General features: G+C 40.4%; 1 protein-coding gene across 8 annotated transcripts in view; it reads left to right on the forward strand.

Annotated features, from left to right (window-relative positions):
• Nucleotides 1-17,228, forward strand: part of Myo5a (myosin VA) — a 167,654-nt gene that overhangs the window by 104,855 nt on the left and 45,571 nt on the right. For 5 of the 8 annotated variants that reach the window (XM_087560520.1, XM_087560521.1, XM_087560522.1 and 2 more), the window contains 6 exon segments: nucleotides 430-523; nucleotides 5,083-5,231; nucleotides 7,367-7,480; nucleotides 14,009-14,152; nucleotides 14,368-14,421; nucleotides 15,454-15,681. In XM_087560520.1, the coding sequence (XP_087416646.1) occupies nucleotides 430-523; nucleotides 5,083-5,231; nucleotides 7,367-7,480; nucleotides 14,009-14,152; nucleotides 14,368-14,421; nucleotides 15,454-15,681 (783 nt within the window). 8 annotated transcript variants of the gene reach the window in all.

A 17,228-nucleotide genomic window follows, 5' to 3' on the forward strand; every position in this document is an offset into this window, starting at 1 on the left:
TGGGCATGTAAGATGGGATAGACCCTTTCCTCCCCAAGTTGTCTCTGCTGAGAGCGTTCCGTCACACGAGAACATGACTTTGAGAGCAGATGTCTACTAGATGCTATCCAGATGCTAAGTGTTCACAGCACCAAGTCAAACACGCACCATCACAGTCCTTGTCCTCCAAGATGTTCAATCTACTGGAGAAGACAAAAATAAGGCATTCATAGGACTTAAAGAGATGAATGCAGAATCTTGCAACAGCCCAGAGAAAAGGCCTCTTTGGAGGTGGTTTTCCTGAAGTTTCTCTGGAGAGAGTAAATTTGAAACAAGAGTGACAGGTGACAAGACATAAGTAGGTAAAATCATGAGGTACAAAGTCAGTGACTGTTGTATGGGACATCTCTGTCTGCTGCAGCCATCTCAGCTGGGTTTTTCATTTCATAGCTGGTGTCAAACTTGAAGGAAGAAAACACTCTGCTGAAGCAGGAAAAGGAGACCCTCAATCACCTCATGGTGGAGCAGGCTAAGGAGATGACAGGTATGGTTTGTGTGATCGCAACCTAACATACAACGAACTCCAAACCTAGATTTTGTGAGTTTGACATTATGTTATCAGTTACAGTATTGCTTAAAGCTGAAATAAGTTTTAAAACTTTTGGCTATCATCTGTACACTTACAAGCAAGAGTCCCAAATATTTTAATAAAATTAGTGAACTTGCAAACTCTGGTTTTTGTGTGCCAATATGAAATTACATTCAGTAATATCATATGTAGCTTTTTCCAATTTTGCCTTATATGTATAATTTTAATTTATAGGATTCTGTTGATTTAATAAGAATTCTTGAGCTAATTTGTGGATAGATATGTTTATGTGTTTTTTTACATAAGTACACACAAACATACATCTGTGCATTTGGTTTTTTAGTCCAGACTGGCTTTGAACGTGTAGTCTTCCTGCTTTACCCTTCCAAATGTGCCTCCACATCTGACTATTTGTATATTTTCAAACTGACATAATTGTAAATATTTATAAGAACATATAATTATTTGGTACATATATAGTATGTTTAATGATCAAATCAAAATAATATTTTCATTTCTTCAAAATCTGTCATTTCTACTTGTGGGGATCCTTCTCATTCTTCTCGGCTGTATTTTGGGGTCTTTATCCATCTTCTCTCAAATACCCCTCCACCCCCGACTCCCCACCCTGGCTTTCCCAGTCCCTGATGACCATTTTTCCAAATTCTCTTCTATCAGATTAAAGCATCTTTAATGAGTAAGAACATACACTGTCCTGGGCCTGACTTAATGATATTTTACTAAACAATTAGTGTCATCCTCCTAAGTTCATCTCTCTTTGCTACCAAACTAAAACTGAAAGCTAATTTTTAAAATAAAGAACTAAGTAAATATGTATATTTATTCTTTGATTATGGAGTTGATTAAAATGTTCATAAATAAAAGGAATCCCTCAGATTGGTTTGTGGGCACGTCTCTTGTGAAGCACTCTCTTAATTGCTAACTGCTATAGGAGGGCCCAGCCCACTGTGGGTGTCTCCATTCCTAGGCGGGTAGATGTGGGCTATATAAACATTGGTAGCTGAGTGTGAGCCTGTAAGCAAGCCAGTGAGCAATGTGGTTTCTGCTTCAGTTCCTACTTCTGAGTTCTTGCGTGAGCTCCTGCCCTCATGTGCCTTGAAAATGGACTGTAACCTGTAAGGTAAAGAAAATTCTTTACTCTCTGTTTTATCACGGTGGCAGATGGAGGCATTCTGAAAGTAATCCAGAGTAAAGATTGGAAAGATTGTAAGGAATGACTGGAAAGTTTCCCTTAAGATCATGGTGATAAGAACTTTCTGTACTTTCCTTCACATGATCTCTTCCCTCCAAATAGAGGAACAAGAAGAAATCCTGAAATACTTAACTAAAAAACAAAGTGAAAACAAGATACCAGAAGAAAATGTTAAAAGAGACAAGAGGGAAAGTATGGAAAGAAGGCTTCTTGGATATAGCCTGTCAGGGAAGGATCCAGAATGATGAAAACATTTCTAGGAAAATATACAGTGTTTTTTTAAAATTAACCCTAAGGGTGAAGTAAGAATGGATTTGTCTAGAAAATTTTGTTGGAAGACTTGGACTAGCTTCTACAAACTAGTGGGAATCAAGGACAACTTAGAGTGTCTTGGGAAATTTTTCTCATTCATTAATTTACAAATTATGGAGTCCCTCTCCTAGGAAGGCACTGTGGGGCGCATCGGGGGGTAGCAGTGACAGGGTTCTTGCATCCTTCCTCATAGAGCTGGAAGAGAGTTAAACGATAGAGCAATAGAAGCAGGTAGGGAGGTTAGAGAGCAACCTACAAGAATACAAGGAGTGCATGGTAGGAAACCTGATACTGCAAAAGTAACTGGTTGAGTTACTAGGTTATAATATACAGCTTCTTTTATAGAACTTTTTTTTTAATTTAAGTCTATGTGGAAAAATAATTTTAAATTCCAAGTTTTCCTTTTCCATCCCTGGCTTCGAAATGATGACTCTGAGACTAATTATTTATTAGTAAATGCTCAGGCCATAAGCTTTGGTTCATTCTCTAACTAGCGCATAACTAACTTAACCCATACAAACCTTTTTTTGTCTACCATGTGGTTAGTTCCCTACCATGTGACTGGTTAGTTCCCTCTCTTCAGTCCTGCCTCACTTCTCTCTCAGTGTCTCCCTGGCTTCATATACCTGTCTCTCATGGCTCTCTTCACATCTCTCTTTTATCTCTTACTATTTCCTAGAATCCTTTCTCTTCCTGCCAATGTCTCACCTTATATTTCCTGCCTTAGCTCATTGGACATTGGCTTTTTATTGACAGGTGCTGTTTATAAGTGATTCTCATTATACTTCTGCATATGGGTGTTTTGTCTCCATTTACACCTATTTACCATTGTATATGCCTAGTGTCTGTGGTGGTCAGAAGAGAGTGCTGGAGTCCCTAGAACTGGAGTTACAAATTGAAAGCCACCATGTGGGTGCTGGGAATAAACCTAGGTCTTCTGGAAGAAAGCCAGTACTCCTCACTGCCAAGTCCCCACACATAGCTTCTCTACTTTTTATTACCTGCAGTCAGTGGCTAAACTCTGAATTCTAGACTATGTCCAGCTAAAAGCAAAGCTACTGGCAGAAAAGGCAGAGTGAGGTGGGTAACTGGAAAAGTTAGGGTTCCTTGAACAGGAAGTAAATAGCACAATGAACAGTGCCTAAGCAGTCAAGTTAGAAGTGGAGGGTAACAGATGACAGAGTTCAGGGTGCTAGAAGAGTATATGACAGAACCATGGGATGACACACAACAGAAACTATAGAGCAGGAAGGCTAAGTTCCTTAAAAGACACCATTCTGCTAAAGAATGGCTTTTTGAATCATTATTTGGCCAATATAATTTATGAGTATCACAGTTAATAAGATGGCTCATCACCAGGCTAAATTCAGTCCCAGAGGCACATGATAGATGAAGAGAATTGATTCCCTTAAGTTGTCCTCTGGCCCCCACATGTATTCTGTGAGACACACACACACAATAAAAATATTTTATTGGATTTTATGAATAGCCTAAAACAACAATATTGTAATAAAAATATATGTGCCACTGCTTTAGTTTATGAATACTACTGCTTTGTTTTGTTTTATTATTACTTACTAGAAAAGTATGTAGTGGAAGTTTATCCAGAATCTCTTTTTTTTTTTTATTAACTTGAGTATTTCTTATTTACATTTCGAGTGTTATTCCCTTTCCCGGTTTACAGGCCAACATCCCCCTCCCCCCTCCCCTTCTATCTGAGTGTTCCCCTCCCCATCCTCCCCCCCCATTGCCGCCCTCCCCCCAACAGTCTAGTTCACTGGGGGTTCAGTCTTAGCAGGACCCAGGGCTTCCCCTTCCACTGGTGCTCTTACTAGGATATTCATTGCTACCTATGAGGTCAGAGTCCAGGGTCAGTCCATGTATAGTCTTTAGGTAGTGGCTTAGTCCCCGGAGGCTCTGGTTGCTTGGCATTGTTGTACATATGGGGTCTCAAGCCCCTTCAAGCTCTTCCAGTTCTTTCTCTGATTCCTTCAACGGGGGTCCTATTCTCAGTTCAGTGGTTTGCTGCTGGCATTCGCCTCTGTATTTGCTGTATTCTGGCTGTGTCTCTCAGGAGCGATCTACATCCGGCTCCTGTCGGCCTGCACTTCTTTGCTTCATCCATCTTGTCTAATTGGATGGCTGTATATGTGTGGGCCACATGTGGGGCAGGCTCTGAATGGGTGTTCCTTCTGTCTCTGTTTTAATCTTTGCCTCTCTCTTCCCTGCCAAGTATCCAGAATCTCTTGTAATTTTGGTATAGTGGTACACACCCATAGTCCGAGCACTGAGGAAACTGAAGCAGGACGGACTGCATAGCTCTAGTGCCAGGTTAGGCAGGACTGCGTAGCAAGACTGTCCCTGAAAACAAACAAATAGGAATGTGTTTACTCAGGACATGAAGTACTGGGACCAAAGCTATAGTGCATGGAGAGTGCCATAGATGAGGCTGTCATAGTGATTTAACTTGGGGGTCCTGCTTCCTTCTCTCCTGTATTCACAAAATTCTCTCATAGACCTAAAACTCAAGTGCACTAAGAAACTGGAAGTCAGTGCACCTGTTTACACTCTTGAATTCTCTGGAGTCACTTTTGGATACATGCCCCCTTCCGGTTTTGAGGGAGGATTGTGTTTGTTCTGATTTGTTCTATAAAGTTTATTATAATATTGAATGGATTCCTGGGCAGTATGTCATCCTACATTGAATAAAAGATGCAATCTAAATGATAAGTAAGAATGGAATTGCTGTCATATCTGGCACAAGGGAAAGCTTTCTTTATCACCTGAGGCCAGGCACCCTGCTCAGGGGCTCTTGCTTTAGCCTCTGAGCTGCTTCTATTACACTTTGGTTTCTGGGGGGGGGGGGGCAAGCTTCTTCATCTGTCTCTGGACTACTTCAAGGGTTTTCTTTTGTCACCCTTGTGGCCTGACATGTCACCTGTCACCGTTTACCAGGCCCTGATCCTCTACATCCTCTTGTATATTTTAGAAACTATGGAGAGGAAGTTAGTAGAAGAAACAAAACAACTGGAGCTCGACCTGAATGATGAGAGGCTGAGGTATCAGAACCTCCTGAATGAGTTCAGTCGTCTGGAGGAGCGCTATGACGACCTCAAGGAAGAGATGACCCTGATGCTGGTGAGTTCAACACTCTTGTGTTGTTTTGTTTTGCTTTGTTTTTTTGAAGAGTCTTGCTGTGTAACTAGCCTTAGGATTATGAGCCTTCTATTTCTACCTCCCTTAGGATTGGAGGATTGCTGGATTGTAGGCATGTCCATGATATGTGGGTTCTACTCTTTTGTTAAATGAGAATTTTTAGTCATATAGTAAAGTCAATCCATAGAATCAGCCTCCATGCACTACATGCACCTATCACCAGTTCCCAAATAGTCAACATTTCTCTGTTTTCTCTTCTACCCACCACCATTGCATGGGTTATATTATTTAAAGTAAATCCAAGAAATAATGCAACTTTATCCATAAGTTCTTCAGTAAAGTCAAATACTTTAAAGATGGGACTATAAGATAGTATATCAAGACTCTGCTTCCTACATTGAAAGACAGTGTAAATCTAGTATATTCATATTACATTTTTATTAAGGAACTATTTTCTTCACTGGAGCTTGTAATTTCCAAGTTAAATTTCCATCGAGAGAAAATTTAGTCCCTGTTTAGAGTAATTTACATTAGCTGTCCCGAGGGCTCTGCTGTCCCTGCCAGTGTGCTTTCCACACCCAGAGTTGCTCTACTCATCCTGCTATCAGGAAGCCGATGCCTCTGGCTCTCCTGTTCCTCGAAAGTAACCTAGTAGAGCAAATGGTCAGAATGCCCTAAAATAGATCTTGTAAAAAGTGAGATAAGTTGTACCTGTAGGGTAGAATATTTACTCCAAATTTTGTTAATAGAAGGATTTGATTGGCAGAGATCTTTAAAACATAACACAGCTAGTGTTTGCAAGGCCTCACAGTAAGAAAACCTGATGTAAGGAAGGGTGAAAGCACATTTAAATCCCACGTGGGATGACTGTTCTGCACCTTACTAGTCTGCCGTAATACAGTAGGAGAGAAGTTTACAGTCGATGAGGGCCACTGTGATCTATGACTGATAAATCTGAAGAACTCTGGCTGAGCCTTGTTGTTCTTGATCTGCGGGCTGGTTTGGCCCCAGTAAAATCTCTTCTCCTTCACATTCTGTCCCCTACAGCTTTCCCTAGTATTCTGTTCCTCTCCCATAATGTTCTGATTCCCCACAGTTCCATTCTTTGGTGTATTTTTGTTTACTTATTGAAAAACTTTACTACACTTACAGTTAATCTGTGTTTCCATTATCATCAGGACTAAGCGTTGGATCTTACTGGGTACTTTGGCAGCCACTGGTTACTTAGAAAACTACTCAAAGTACCACTGGAGAAGAAATGATTCTTTGAGTCTTCTGCATTGGGTTCTGTAGGCTGTCATGAAATGTCCTGCTTAACTTTTTCATTCCCTGAGTTTTCTGAACACTGTCTGATACAATAATCATGTGCCCTAAAAGAATCTCCCAGATCTCCTAGATCACCATCATCAGGATAGATGGATCTTCAGTGAATTTTGACAGCATCTAGCTTACCTGTCCTGAACTATCTCATTCTGTCTGCTTACTCTACAGATTGGTGTCATGTGCAAAAGTGACAGAAATTACAGTCACCTATATAACTCCTACTTATGTTTTAACCACTCATGCTCAGTTACCATGGAACGAGTGATTATGTCTGTTGTTGGTATTTTATGAACCTTCTGGTAATTTTTATTTTACCATGATACTAAAACCATTGCTTGAACAAAGTAACTGAATAACTCAAACTTTAAAATCCCAGAGAGGCCTGTTGGTAGTGTCCTTGCTTAGCATGGATCAAAAAAAAAAAAAACCTATATTCCATCCTCAGTACTCATAAATAAGGTTCATGCCTATAATCCCAATACTCAGGAGATGTAGACAGGAGGATCAGAAATTCAAAGTCATTTTCAGCTACATAGTAAATTCTAAGCTAACCTGTTCTATAGAGGGGACTCTTCTGATAGTGACAGGTGATGTACATCTACAGTTCCTGCTTTGTGGGCACAACTTTCTCACTGGGAAGGTCACCCCCTTTATAAGGATTTGGTCAAGACAAGATGGAACCCTAGAGCATTTAGCCCCCAATGCTAATCACTGAGTGGAGATTACAATAAGGACATTGTGGGCACTGTTTCCATCGTGCCATATGAATTGTACTTGGGTTGTTTACCTTACAGAATGTGCCTAAGCCAGGACACAAGAGAACAGACTCTACCCACAGCAGCAATGAGTCTGAATACACCTTCAGCTCAGAATTTGCAGAAACTGAAGACATTGCACCAAGGACAGAGGTACATTTATCTCTCACTAAAAGTAGGATGTTCACACTTCTATTGATAGGCATTTCTAATAATTGGTTATGTGATCTTAATTAGTTATTTCGTGTGTACTTATTGCACATGTTTTTGCCAATACATATACTAATTTTTATTAGTTTGTTTTGGTGTGAGAGTTGAACCAAGCACTTTAAATGTGGCAAGCATGTGCTCTGCCACTGAGCATTGTCCCCAGTCTCACATTATGATTTTAATGTAAATTCATAGCAGTGGTTTCTTTGCTGTCTCCATCATGGTATCCCTGAGTAGTTTCTGCAGAAAACTCAACTGCTGGCTGCAATTGCCCTGGAGCCCTCACAGCATCTGTACAGCCACTCTGTGTTGCTTTGGAACCATTGCCTTAGCCTGCTTCAATCAACTATTGGAGTCCTGCCTTATTTATGAGCTTCCTTTTTGTCAAACCTAGAGGAAGGGTGCTGGCTTCCTCAGCTATGGCAGGAGAATTTCAAAGTCCCTGTCAAAACAGTGGTGGTAATTTTATTAATAAATTCTATTATCTTAATGATTATCTTCAGTTAAGAGATTGGTATTATTTTTAAGGTCCATTTCAAAGTTTCATACACTAAAGGTTTGGGTGACAAAGTCCTTCCTAAAAAAAGAAGGAAACAACTCCTCTTACCCAGATGGTCTAATACTTCTCCTGTCTCATGTGGTCCAGAAAAGCCAAATGACTTTTGTACTTGCTGTAAGTAGATATGCCAGTGCTAAGGACATCATCTAGGCACTCTGATGTGATTACCATTCCTTACATCTCACATTGTTTTATATTTGGCAAATGTCTTCTGTGCCATCCCTGACCTCAAGCTGTATTATGGAGCAATAGTAATAAAAACTATATGGTATTGGTACAAAAACAGGCAGGTAAACCAGTAGAATAGAATTGAAGACCCAAAAATGAACCCACATATCTATGGTAATTTGACCTTTGACAAAGGAGCTAAAACCATTCAGTGGAAAAAAGATAGCATTTTCAACAAATGGTGCTGCTTCTACTGGCAGTCAGTATGTACAAGAATGCAAATCAATTCATTCTTATCACCCTGTACAAAGCTTAAGTCCAAGTGGATCAAGGACCTCCACATCAAACCAGATACACTCAAACTAATAGAAGAAAAAGTGGGGAAGAGCCTCCAACACGTGGGCACTGGGGAAAATTTCCTGAACAGAACACCAATGGCTCATATTCTAAGATCAAGAATCAACAAATGGGACCTCATAAAATTGCAAAGCTTCTGTAAGGCAAAGGACACTGTCATTAGGACAAAACGGAAACCAACAGATTGGGAAAAGATCTTTATCAATCCTACAACTGATAGAGGGCTAATATCCAATATATACAAAGAACTCAAGAAGTTAGACTCCAGAGAATCAAATAACCCTATTAAAAAATGGGGTACAGAACTAAACAAAGAATTCTCAACTGAGAAAGAATTCTCTGGCTGAGAAACATCTAAAGAAATTTTCAACATAGTACTACCTAATGACCCAGCTGTACCTCTCCTGGGCATATACCCAAAAGATGTTCCAACATATAATAACAAGGACACATGTTCCATTATGTTCAGGGCAGCCTTACTTATAGTGGCCAGAAGCTGGAAAGAACCCAGATGTCCCTCAACAGAGAAATGGATACAGAAAATGTGGTACATTTATACAATGGAGTACTACTCTGCTATTAAAAACAATGACTTCATGAAATTCTTAGGTAAATTGATGGAACTAGAAAATATCATCCTGAGTGAGGTAACCAGATCATAAAAAGACACACATGTTAGGCACTCACTAAGTGGATATTAGCCCAAAAGCTCGGATTACCCAAGATACCATCCACAGATCACATGAAGCTCAAGAAGGATGACCAAAGTACAGATGCTTCAGCTCTTCTTAGAAAGGGGAACAAAAATATTCAAGAAGGAAATACAGAGACAAATTTTGAAGGAATGGCCATTCCGAGACTGCTCCACCTGGGAATCCAGTCCATATACATACAGCCACCAAACCCAGTCACTATTGAGGATGCCAAAGGTGCATGCTGACAGGAGCCTAATATAGCTGTCTCCTAAGAGGCTCCACCAAAGCATGACAAATAGAGATGCGGACTCTTACAGCCAACCATTGAACTGAGAATGGGGTCCCCATTGGAGGAGTTAGAGAAAGGATTGAAGGAGTTGAAGGGGCTTGGAACCCCATAAGAACAACAATCAGCATAATCCATTATATAAACAAACTGAAAGATAAAAAACCACATGATCATTTCATTAGATGCTGAGAAAGCATTTGACAAAATTCAATACCCCTTCATGATAAAAGTCCTGGAAAGAATAGGAATTCAAGGCCCATACCTAAACATAGTAAAAGCCATATACAGCAAACCAGTCACTAACATTAAACTAAATGGAGAGAAACTTGAAGCAATCCCACTAAAATCAGGGACTAGATAAGGCTGCCCACTCTTTCCCTACTTATTCAATATAGTTCTTGAAGTTCTAGCCAGAGCAATCAGACAACAAAAGGAGATCAAGGGGATACAGATCGGAAAAGAAGAGGTCAAAATATCACTATTTGCAGATGACATGATAGTATATTTAAGTGATCCCAAAAGTTCCACCAGAGAACAACTAAAGTGGCTGGGTATAAAATTAACTCAAATAAATCAGTAACCTTCCTCTACACAAAAGAGAAACAAGCTGAGAAAGAAATTAGGGAAACGACACCCTTCATAATAGTCCCAAATAATATAGAATATCTCTGTGTGACTTTAACCAAGCAAGTAAAAGATTTGTACAATAAGAACTTCAAGCCTCTGAAGGAAGAAATTGAAGAAGACCTCAGAAGATGGAAAGATCTCCCATGCTCATGGATTGGCAGGATTAGTATAGTAAAAATGGCCATTTTACCAAAAGCGATCTACAGATTCAATGCAATCCCCATCAAAATCCCAATCCAATTCTTCATAGAGTTAGACAGAACAATTTGCAAATTCATCTGGAATAACAAAAAACCCAGGATAGCTAAAACTATCCTCAACAATAAAAGGACTTCAGGGGGAATCATTATCCCTGAACTCAAGCAGTATTAGAGAGCAATAGTGATAAAAACTGCATGGTATTGGTACAGAGACAGACAGATAGACCAATGGAACAGAATTGAAGACCCAGAAATGAACCCACACACCTATGGGCACTTGATTTTTGACAAAGGAGCCAAAACCATCAAATGGAAAAAAGATAGCATTTTCAGCAAATGGTGCTGGTTCAACTGGAGGTCAACATGTAGAAGAATGCAGATCGATCCATGCTTATCACCCTGTACAAAGCTTAAGTCCAAGTGGATCAAGGACCTCCACATCAAACCAGATACACTCAAACTAATAGAAGAAAAAGTGGGGAAGCATCTCGAACACATGGGCACTGGAGAAAACTTCCTGAACAAAACACCAATGGCTTATGCTCTAATCAAGAATCAACAAATGGGATCTCATAAAACTGCAAAGCTTCTGTAAGGCAAAGGACACTGTTGTTAGAACAAAATGGCAACCAACAGATTGGGAAAAGATCTTTACCAATCCTACAACAGATACACAAAGAACTCACGAAGTTAGACTGCAGGGAGACAAATAACCCTATTAAAAAATGGGGTTCAGAGCTAAACGAAGAATTCACAGCTGAGGAATGCCGAATGGCTGAGAAACACCTAAAGAAATGTTCAACATCTTTAGTCATAAGGGAAATGCAAATCGAAACAACCCTGAGATTTCACCTCACACCAGTGAGAATGGCTAAGATCAAAAACTCAGGTGACAGCAAATGCTGGCGAGGATGTGGAGAAAGAGGAACACTCCTCCATTGTTAGTGGGATTTCAGACTGGTACAACCATTCTGGAAATCAGTCTGGAGGTTCCTCAGAAAATTGGACACTGAACTACCTGAGGACCCAGCTATACCTCTCTTGGGCATATACCCAAAAGATGCCCCAACATATAACAAAGGCACATGCTCCACTATGTTCATAGCAGCCGTATTTATAATAGCCAGAAGCTGGAAAGAACCCAGACAGAGGAATGGATACAGAAAATGTGGTACATCTACACAATGGAATATTACTCAGCTATCAAAAACAATGACTTTATGAAATTCATAGGCAAATGGATGGAACTGGAAAATATCATCCTGAGTGAGGTAACCCAGTCACAGAAAAACACACATGGTATGCACTCATTGATAAGTGGCTATTAGCCCAAATGCTTGAATTACCCTAGATGCACAGAACACATGAAACTCAAGAAGGATAACCAAAATGCAAATGCTTCTCCTTCTTTAAAAGGGGAACAAGAATACCCTTGGCAGGGAATAGGGAGGCAAAGTTTAGAACAGAGGCAGAAGGAACACCCCATTCAGAGCCTGCCCCACATGTGGCCCATACATATACAGCCACCCAATTAGATAAGATGGTTGAAGCAAAGAAGTGCAGGCTGACAGGAACTGGATGTAGATCTCTCCTGAGAGACACAGCCAGAATGCAGCAAATACACAGGCGAATGCCAGCAGCAAACCAGGGAACTGAGAACGGGACCCCCGTTGAAGGAATCAGAGAAAGGACTGGAAGAGCTTGAAGGGACTGAAGACCCCATATGAACAACAATGCCAAGCAACCAGAGCTTCCAGGGACTAAGCCACTACCTAAAGACTAAACATGGACTGACCCTGGGCTCCAACCTCATAGGTAGCAATGAATAGCCTAATAAGAGCACCAGTGGAAGGGGAAGCCCTTGGTCCTGCCAAGTGATTGTGAACGTGATTGTTGAGGGGAGGGTGGTAATGGGGGGAGGATGGGGAGGGGAACACCCATAAAGAAGGGGAGAGGGAGGGGTTAGGGTGATGTTGGCATGGAAACCAGGAAGGGAATAACAATCGAAATGTAAATAAGAAATACTCAAGTTAATAAAGATTAAAAAAAAAGTAGGAAAAAAAAAGTAGGAAAAAAAAGAAAAAAGAACAACAATACCAACCAACCCGAGCTCTCTGAGACTAAACCACTATCCAAAGAGCACACATGGACAGACCCATGGCTCCTGCTGCATCTGTAGCAGAGAATGGGCTTGTTGGGCACCAATGGGAGGAGAAGCCCTTGGTCCTGCCAAGGCTGGACCCCCCAGTGTAAGGGAATGTCAGGGTGGGGAGGTGGGAAGGGGGATGAGTGGGAGAAAACACTCATAGAAGAAGGGGGAGGGAGGATACGATAGGGGGTTTATGAATGGGAAATCAGGAAAGGGGATAACATTTGAAATGTAAAGAAATTTTTAAAAATCCAATAAAAAAATTTTGTTCTGAGCTAGCAATCAATGGATTCTGTATATATCATTAACTGATAACTGAGAAATTACCCCATTCTCTTTTAATAAGATTCCTTTTTAATTGTCCACTCAAAACCCAAAGAAATTATTTCCAGTTAATAACATTTTAAGTATCATGAATAGAAGCACTATGTTAATTTATAGAATGGAAAATTATTACAGTTTTTTGAAAATTAAATTTTCAAGGATATATGCATTACTAATAAATGAACAGATATCAAAATACTTAAATGGAGTGTTTAATTGTAAATAATCTATTCACCCACTTTTGGTGGGCCAGCACAATGGCTCAGTGGGTAAAATGCTTACTGTCGGCCTAGTGATCTAAGTTTGACCCCTGCCACCTATGCTGGAAGAAAAGAACCAACTCCTACAAGTTTTCCTATGACCTCCATACATGTATCTTTTAACTTTATGAAAAGCCAAAGAATAAAATTTAAAACAACATTGAAATCCCACCTTTGGGCAATCAACTGAGCTTAAAAACTTGTTTTTCATTTGAGTTATAGTAGTGACGGTTGTCCCAGGAATCCTTATGGTATTAATGGAAGTAGAAGTTACCCCAGCCCATCAGACTGCCAATTGTTATGTTCACATATTTATGTTCTTATTGTGTATTAGAAAAGAAATTAGAAACCATCTCATTGCCTGCCAGGAAGACAATGACTAAACAACTGGTGGTTCACCTGACTATCCAGTTAGCCAGATAATTAGAAAACAAGTACAGGAAGTGCTTTGGGCTGCTGAGTCAGCTCCCTGGCCCTATAGTGTTAATTCTTAAACAGATTGCTAGGGTGGGTGTGAATACACATCTAAGATTTCCACAGTCTCCTTTATATGTCACCAATATAATATGAGACACAGTTGCTAACTAGGACATTATTAACTTTGAAATGCCACCTTGGGGGTATCTGCCAGTCAGATAAGAGAGACATCCCTCATTGTTGTTCAACTTGCACTTCTCTAGTCATTAGCTAGGAGAAACGTAACCACGTTTCTGCTGGTTTTGTTTGGTTTTGTTCTTTGGGTTTACATTTCTTCTATGTTTGACTGTCTTTCTATTGAAGTATTTTCTCTTTGGCTTGTGAGTCTTCTGGCTTCACTTGATTCTTATGGTTTCTGGGTTTTAGGAGCCAACTGAGAAGAAGGTGCCTCTGGATATGTCATTGTTCCTTAAGCTCCAGAAGCGTGTCACAGAGCTGGAACAGGAGAAGCAGTTGATGCAGGATGAGCTGGACCGAAAGGAGGAGCAGGTGTTGCGCAGCAAGGCAAAGGTGAACAGCAGCAGCCTGTCCTCTGACTGAGGGCAGCCCAGGGAGGCCAGCTTGTCCCTGTGCCTTCTGCACTCCGAATTCCTTAGCTATGTGGCATTTGGTTAAAGCTTCAAACACTTTGATAGGCCACTGCGCTTTGTAAAGCAGCTAGGTATTCTAATGGTAAAAATTTGACAATTAAATTACAAAGTTCTTACTTTATTTTTTCTTCCCAGGAAGAAGAAAGACCACAGATTAGAGGTGCTGAACTGGAATATGAGTCCCTCAAGGTATTGAAAAATACAGCCCAAGACTTTGAATACTTTGTTCTAACAAAGAAAATTTAGAATTTGTCTTTTTCTCAGAGAACATCCTTAGCTGAAAACTCTAGCTTAAGTCTTACTCAAGCACTAGTTCTAGCCTAGCCTATGTAGTTTCCTCTTACAAATTCATTTTCATCTAAGTAGGACTTCACCCTGAACAGGAGTTGGAGGTAGCTACAGTAGTAAAGGTTATGACCTCTTAGCAGGCTGCTTGCTGCGGATGCTCCCATCTGGTACCATCAAAGTCTAACTGAGGGGAAGGGGCAGACTAAAGGCATGGGGCAGCAGTCTTCCTCTAAGACATCCCCTGTCTCATATAAACAGAGATAAATGAAATGAATTAAGCCCAGATTTACACAGCCTTAGGTAAGTAGTTCTCGAAGTTTGTCCTATATTAGCAAAGTCAATGTTACCTAGCCCCTTGTTGAAAGTTCAAAAATTTTAGACCTAACGTCACTAGACATCAAGTCAGAATCCTGTAGTTGGGGCTCCAAAATATGTGACTTAACAGGAACTCCAAATGACCATAATACATGTTAAAGTTTGAGATGCATTATGTCAGATTTTCGGCATCAAAGTAAAGACATTTCTTTGTTTTCTGTCTGAGAAACGAGCAATGTAAAGTTGATTACCAGTGAGTTAGAGGGTTAAAGAGAGCACTGCTGAGGGCTCCAGGGTCCCGCAGACGGCCAGTCATTGGAAATACTCGACCAGCGTACACCCTTACGTACTTGCAGAGCGCGGGCTGCTCAGGACTGGGACTCAGCCATCTCTGCATCCGGGACTATTCCCTGAGGAGATCAGAGTAAATTTGCCCCTGGAATTGGGGTTGGAGATGTAAACTGTCTTTTACACTGATGTCACATTTAGTCTGGGAGACCATTCATCAGAATGGAGGTTCATGTCCTTTCTAGAATTCTCCCATCACTTAGGGGAGGTTGAGTTTTCCAGTGTTGGGATGAGGGCGACGACAGTAAACTTTTCCATCTTTTCATTCAGCGTCAGGAACTGGAGTCAGAAAACAAAAAGCTGAAGAATGAGCTGAATGAGCTACGCAAAGCCCTGAGTGAGAAGAGTGCCCCCGAAGTGACTGCGCCAGGCGCGCCCGCTTACCGCGTCCTCATGGAGCAGCTGACGGCCGTGAGCGAGGAGCTCGATGTCCGCAAGGAGGAAGTCCTCATCTTAAGGTCTCAGCTGGTGAGCCAGAAAGAAGCCATCCAACCCAAGGTGAGCATGCGCACGCACGTGTTAAAGGTGAGGCGTGGTGACTGGCCTCCATGTCTTCTTAACCTTCTCCTCCAGTTAGTAAGAGCATCACAAGAGTCACTGGGTTCCTAAGTGTCTTTCAAAGTTTCATCCTCCACAAGCAAAGGATACTTTTTAAAAAATATATTTGCCATTCATAACAGTAATCTCCCCTCAGTAAATCCTGAGCTAAAGTAAAATGCATTAAATATGAATATCTACAAATTGTTGTGTTATAAAGGCTCATTAAATCTAACAGTAAAATTTCTTGTTGAAATTGGCCTGCTTAAGTGGACAGAAAATGGTTAAAAATGAAATCAGTTTATGGGAATAACAAGATAGTTTCTGTTCACTCCTGGGAGTTCCTGTCAATAGGGAGAAGGTAGGAAGAGCTATTTTCATGGAGTCAATAGAACACTGTGCTGTCACCTTGCCCGGTACAGTCTTATTTGGTTCTAAGGTTTGAACAGGCTGGGCTTAAAAAAAAGTTCTGTATGCTTCCTAGACAAAGACCAAATCAAAATTCTTTCCTCTCTCAGCAAACTGATAGACTCTTTTTCTTTTAAATTTACAAATAATTATGTATATATATATGTATGTATGTATGTATATATATATATATATGTATGTCTGTATATGTATACACACACATATATGTATCTTCCTATGAGAACAATTGATGTTGTCATAGGAAACTTTTGTGAAGATTATTGGAAAATAAAAATGGAAACAAAGGACATAAATGCAGCCTCACTAGTAGAGCACATAGTGTTGGTACCATACCTGCCCACTTATGAAGCTCACATGACCCATGTGACAACTGCTCTAACATAATGGACTGGTCCTATCTCACCACAGTCTCTGCTTGCCCAATCCCCATCCTCCTCACGGCATACCTAGGCTGTGCTGGAAGAATGTATGGTATATTGAGACCTTCCCAATCCCTGTGCCTGTTTGTAATTCTGAATTTCTCAGTTTCTTATTTTCAAGGCAGTGGTGAGCAACATACAGTGAGCTAGACTGTGAGTTAGCTCAGCCAGCTCGGGTTGTCTGCTCTACCTCCAGAGGACTCTGAGAAGTTTTCTCTGGACAAAGGCCTTTCCAGTGGCCACTACTTGAACACTCAAAGACAGGGTGAAACCTCACACTGATATATCAACATGAGAGTCATTGTCTCACACATCTAACATTTTACAACCAGCAACATTTTAAAACAAAACAACTCAGGAAAAAACTTGAACATTAGAAATGGGAGTTCCTATCTCATACACATATATTAATGTCTACTGTATGACAATTCTGTGAAGTTAATTCATTTAGAATTAGTTTTGGAAAAAACATGTCATAGCTTTTTAATGAACTCTTACCTGGATTCAGTAAAATAATCTAAAGCTAAAGATTTATTGTTTTCTGTATTTTTCTGCTTGCCAACATGTGATTTTTCAGGATGACAAGGTAATTATACATGTTTTTAATATTTAATTAGTACTTTTGTTTAATCCTAAGATTGGCTTGCATGTCTGTTCAGT

This window comes from Rattus norvegicus, chromosome 8 (assembly GCF_021556685.1).
Source record: "Rattus norvegicus strain SHRSP/BbbUtx chromosome 8, alternate assembly SHRSP_T2T, whole genome shotgun sequence".
Taxonomy (NCBI): Eukaryota; Metazoa; Chordata; class Mammalia; order Rodentia; family Muridae; genus Rattus; species Rattus norvegicus.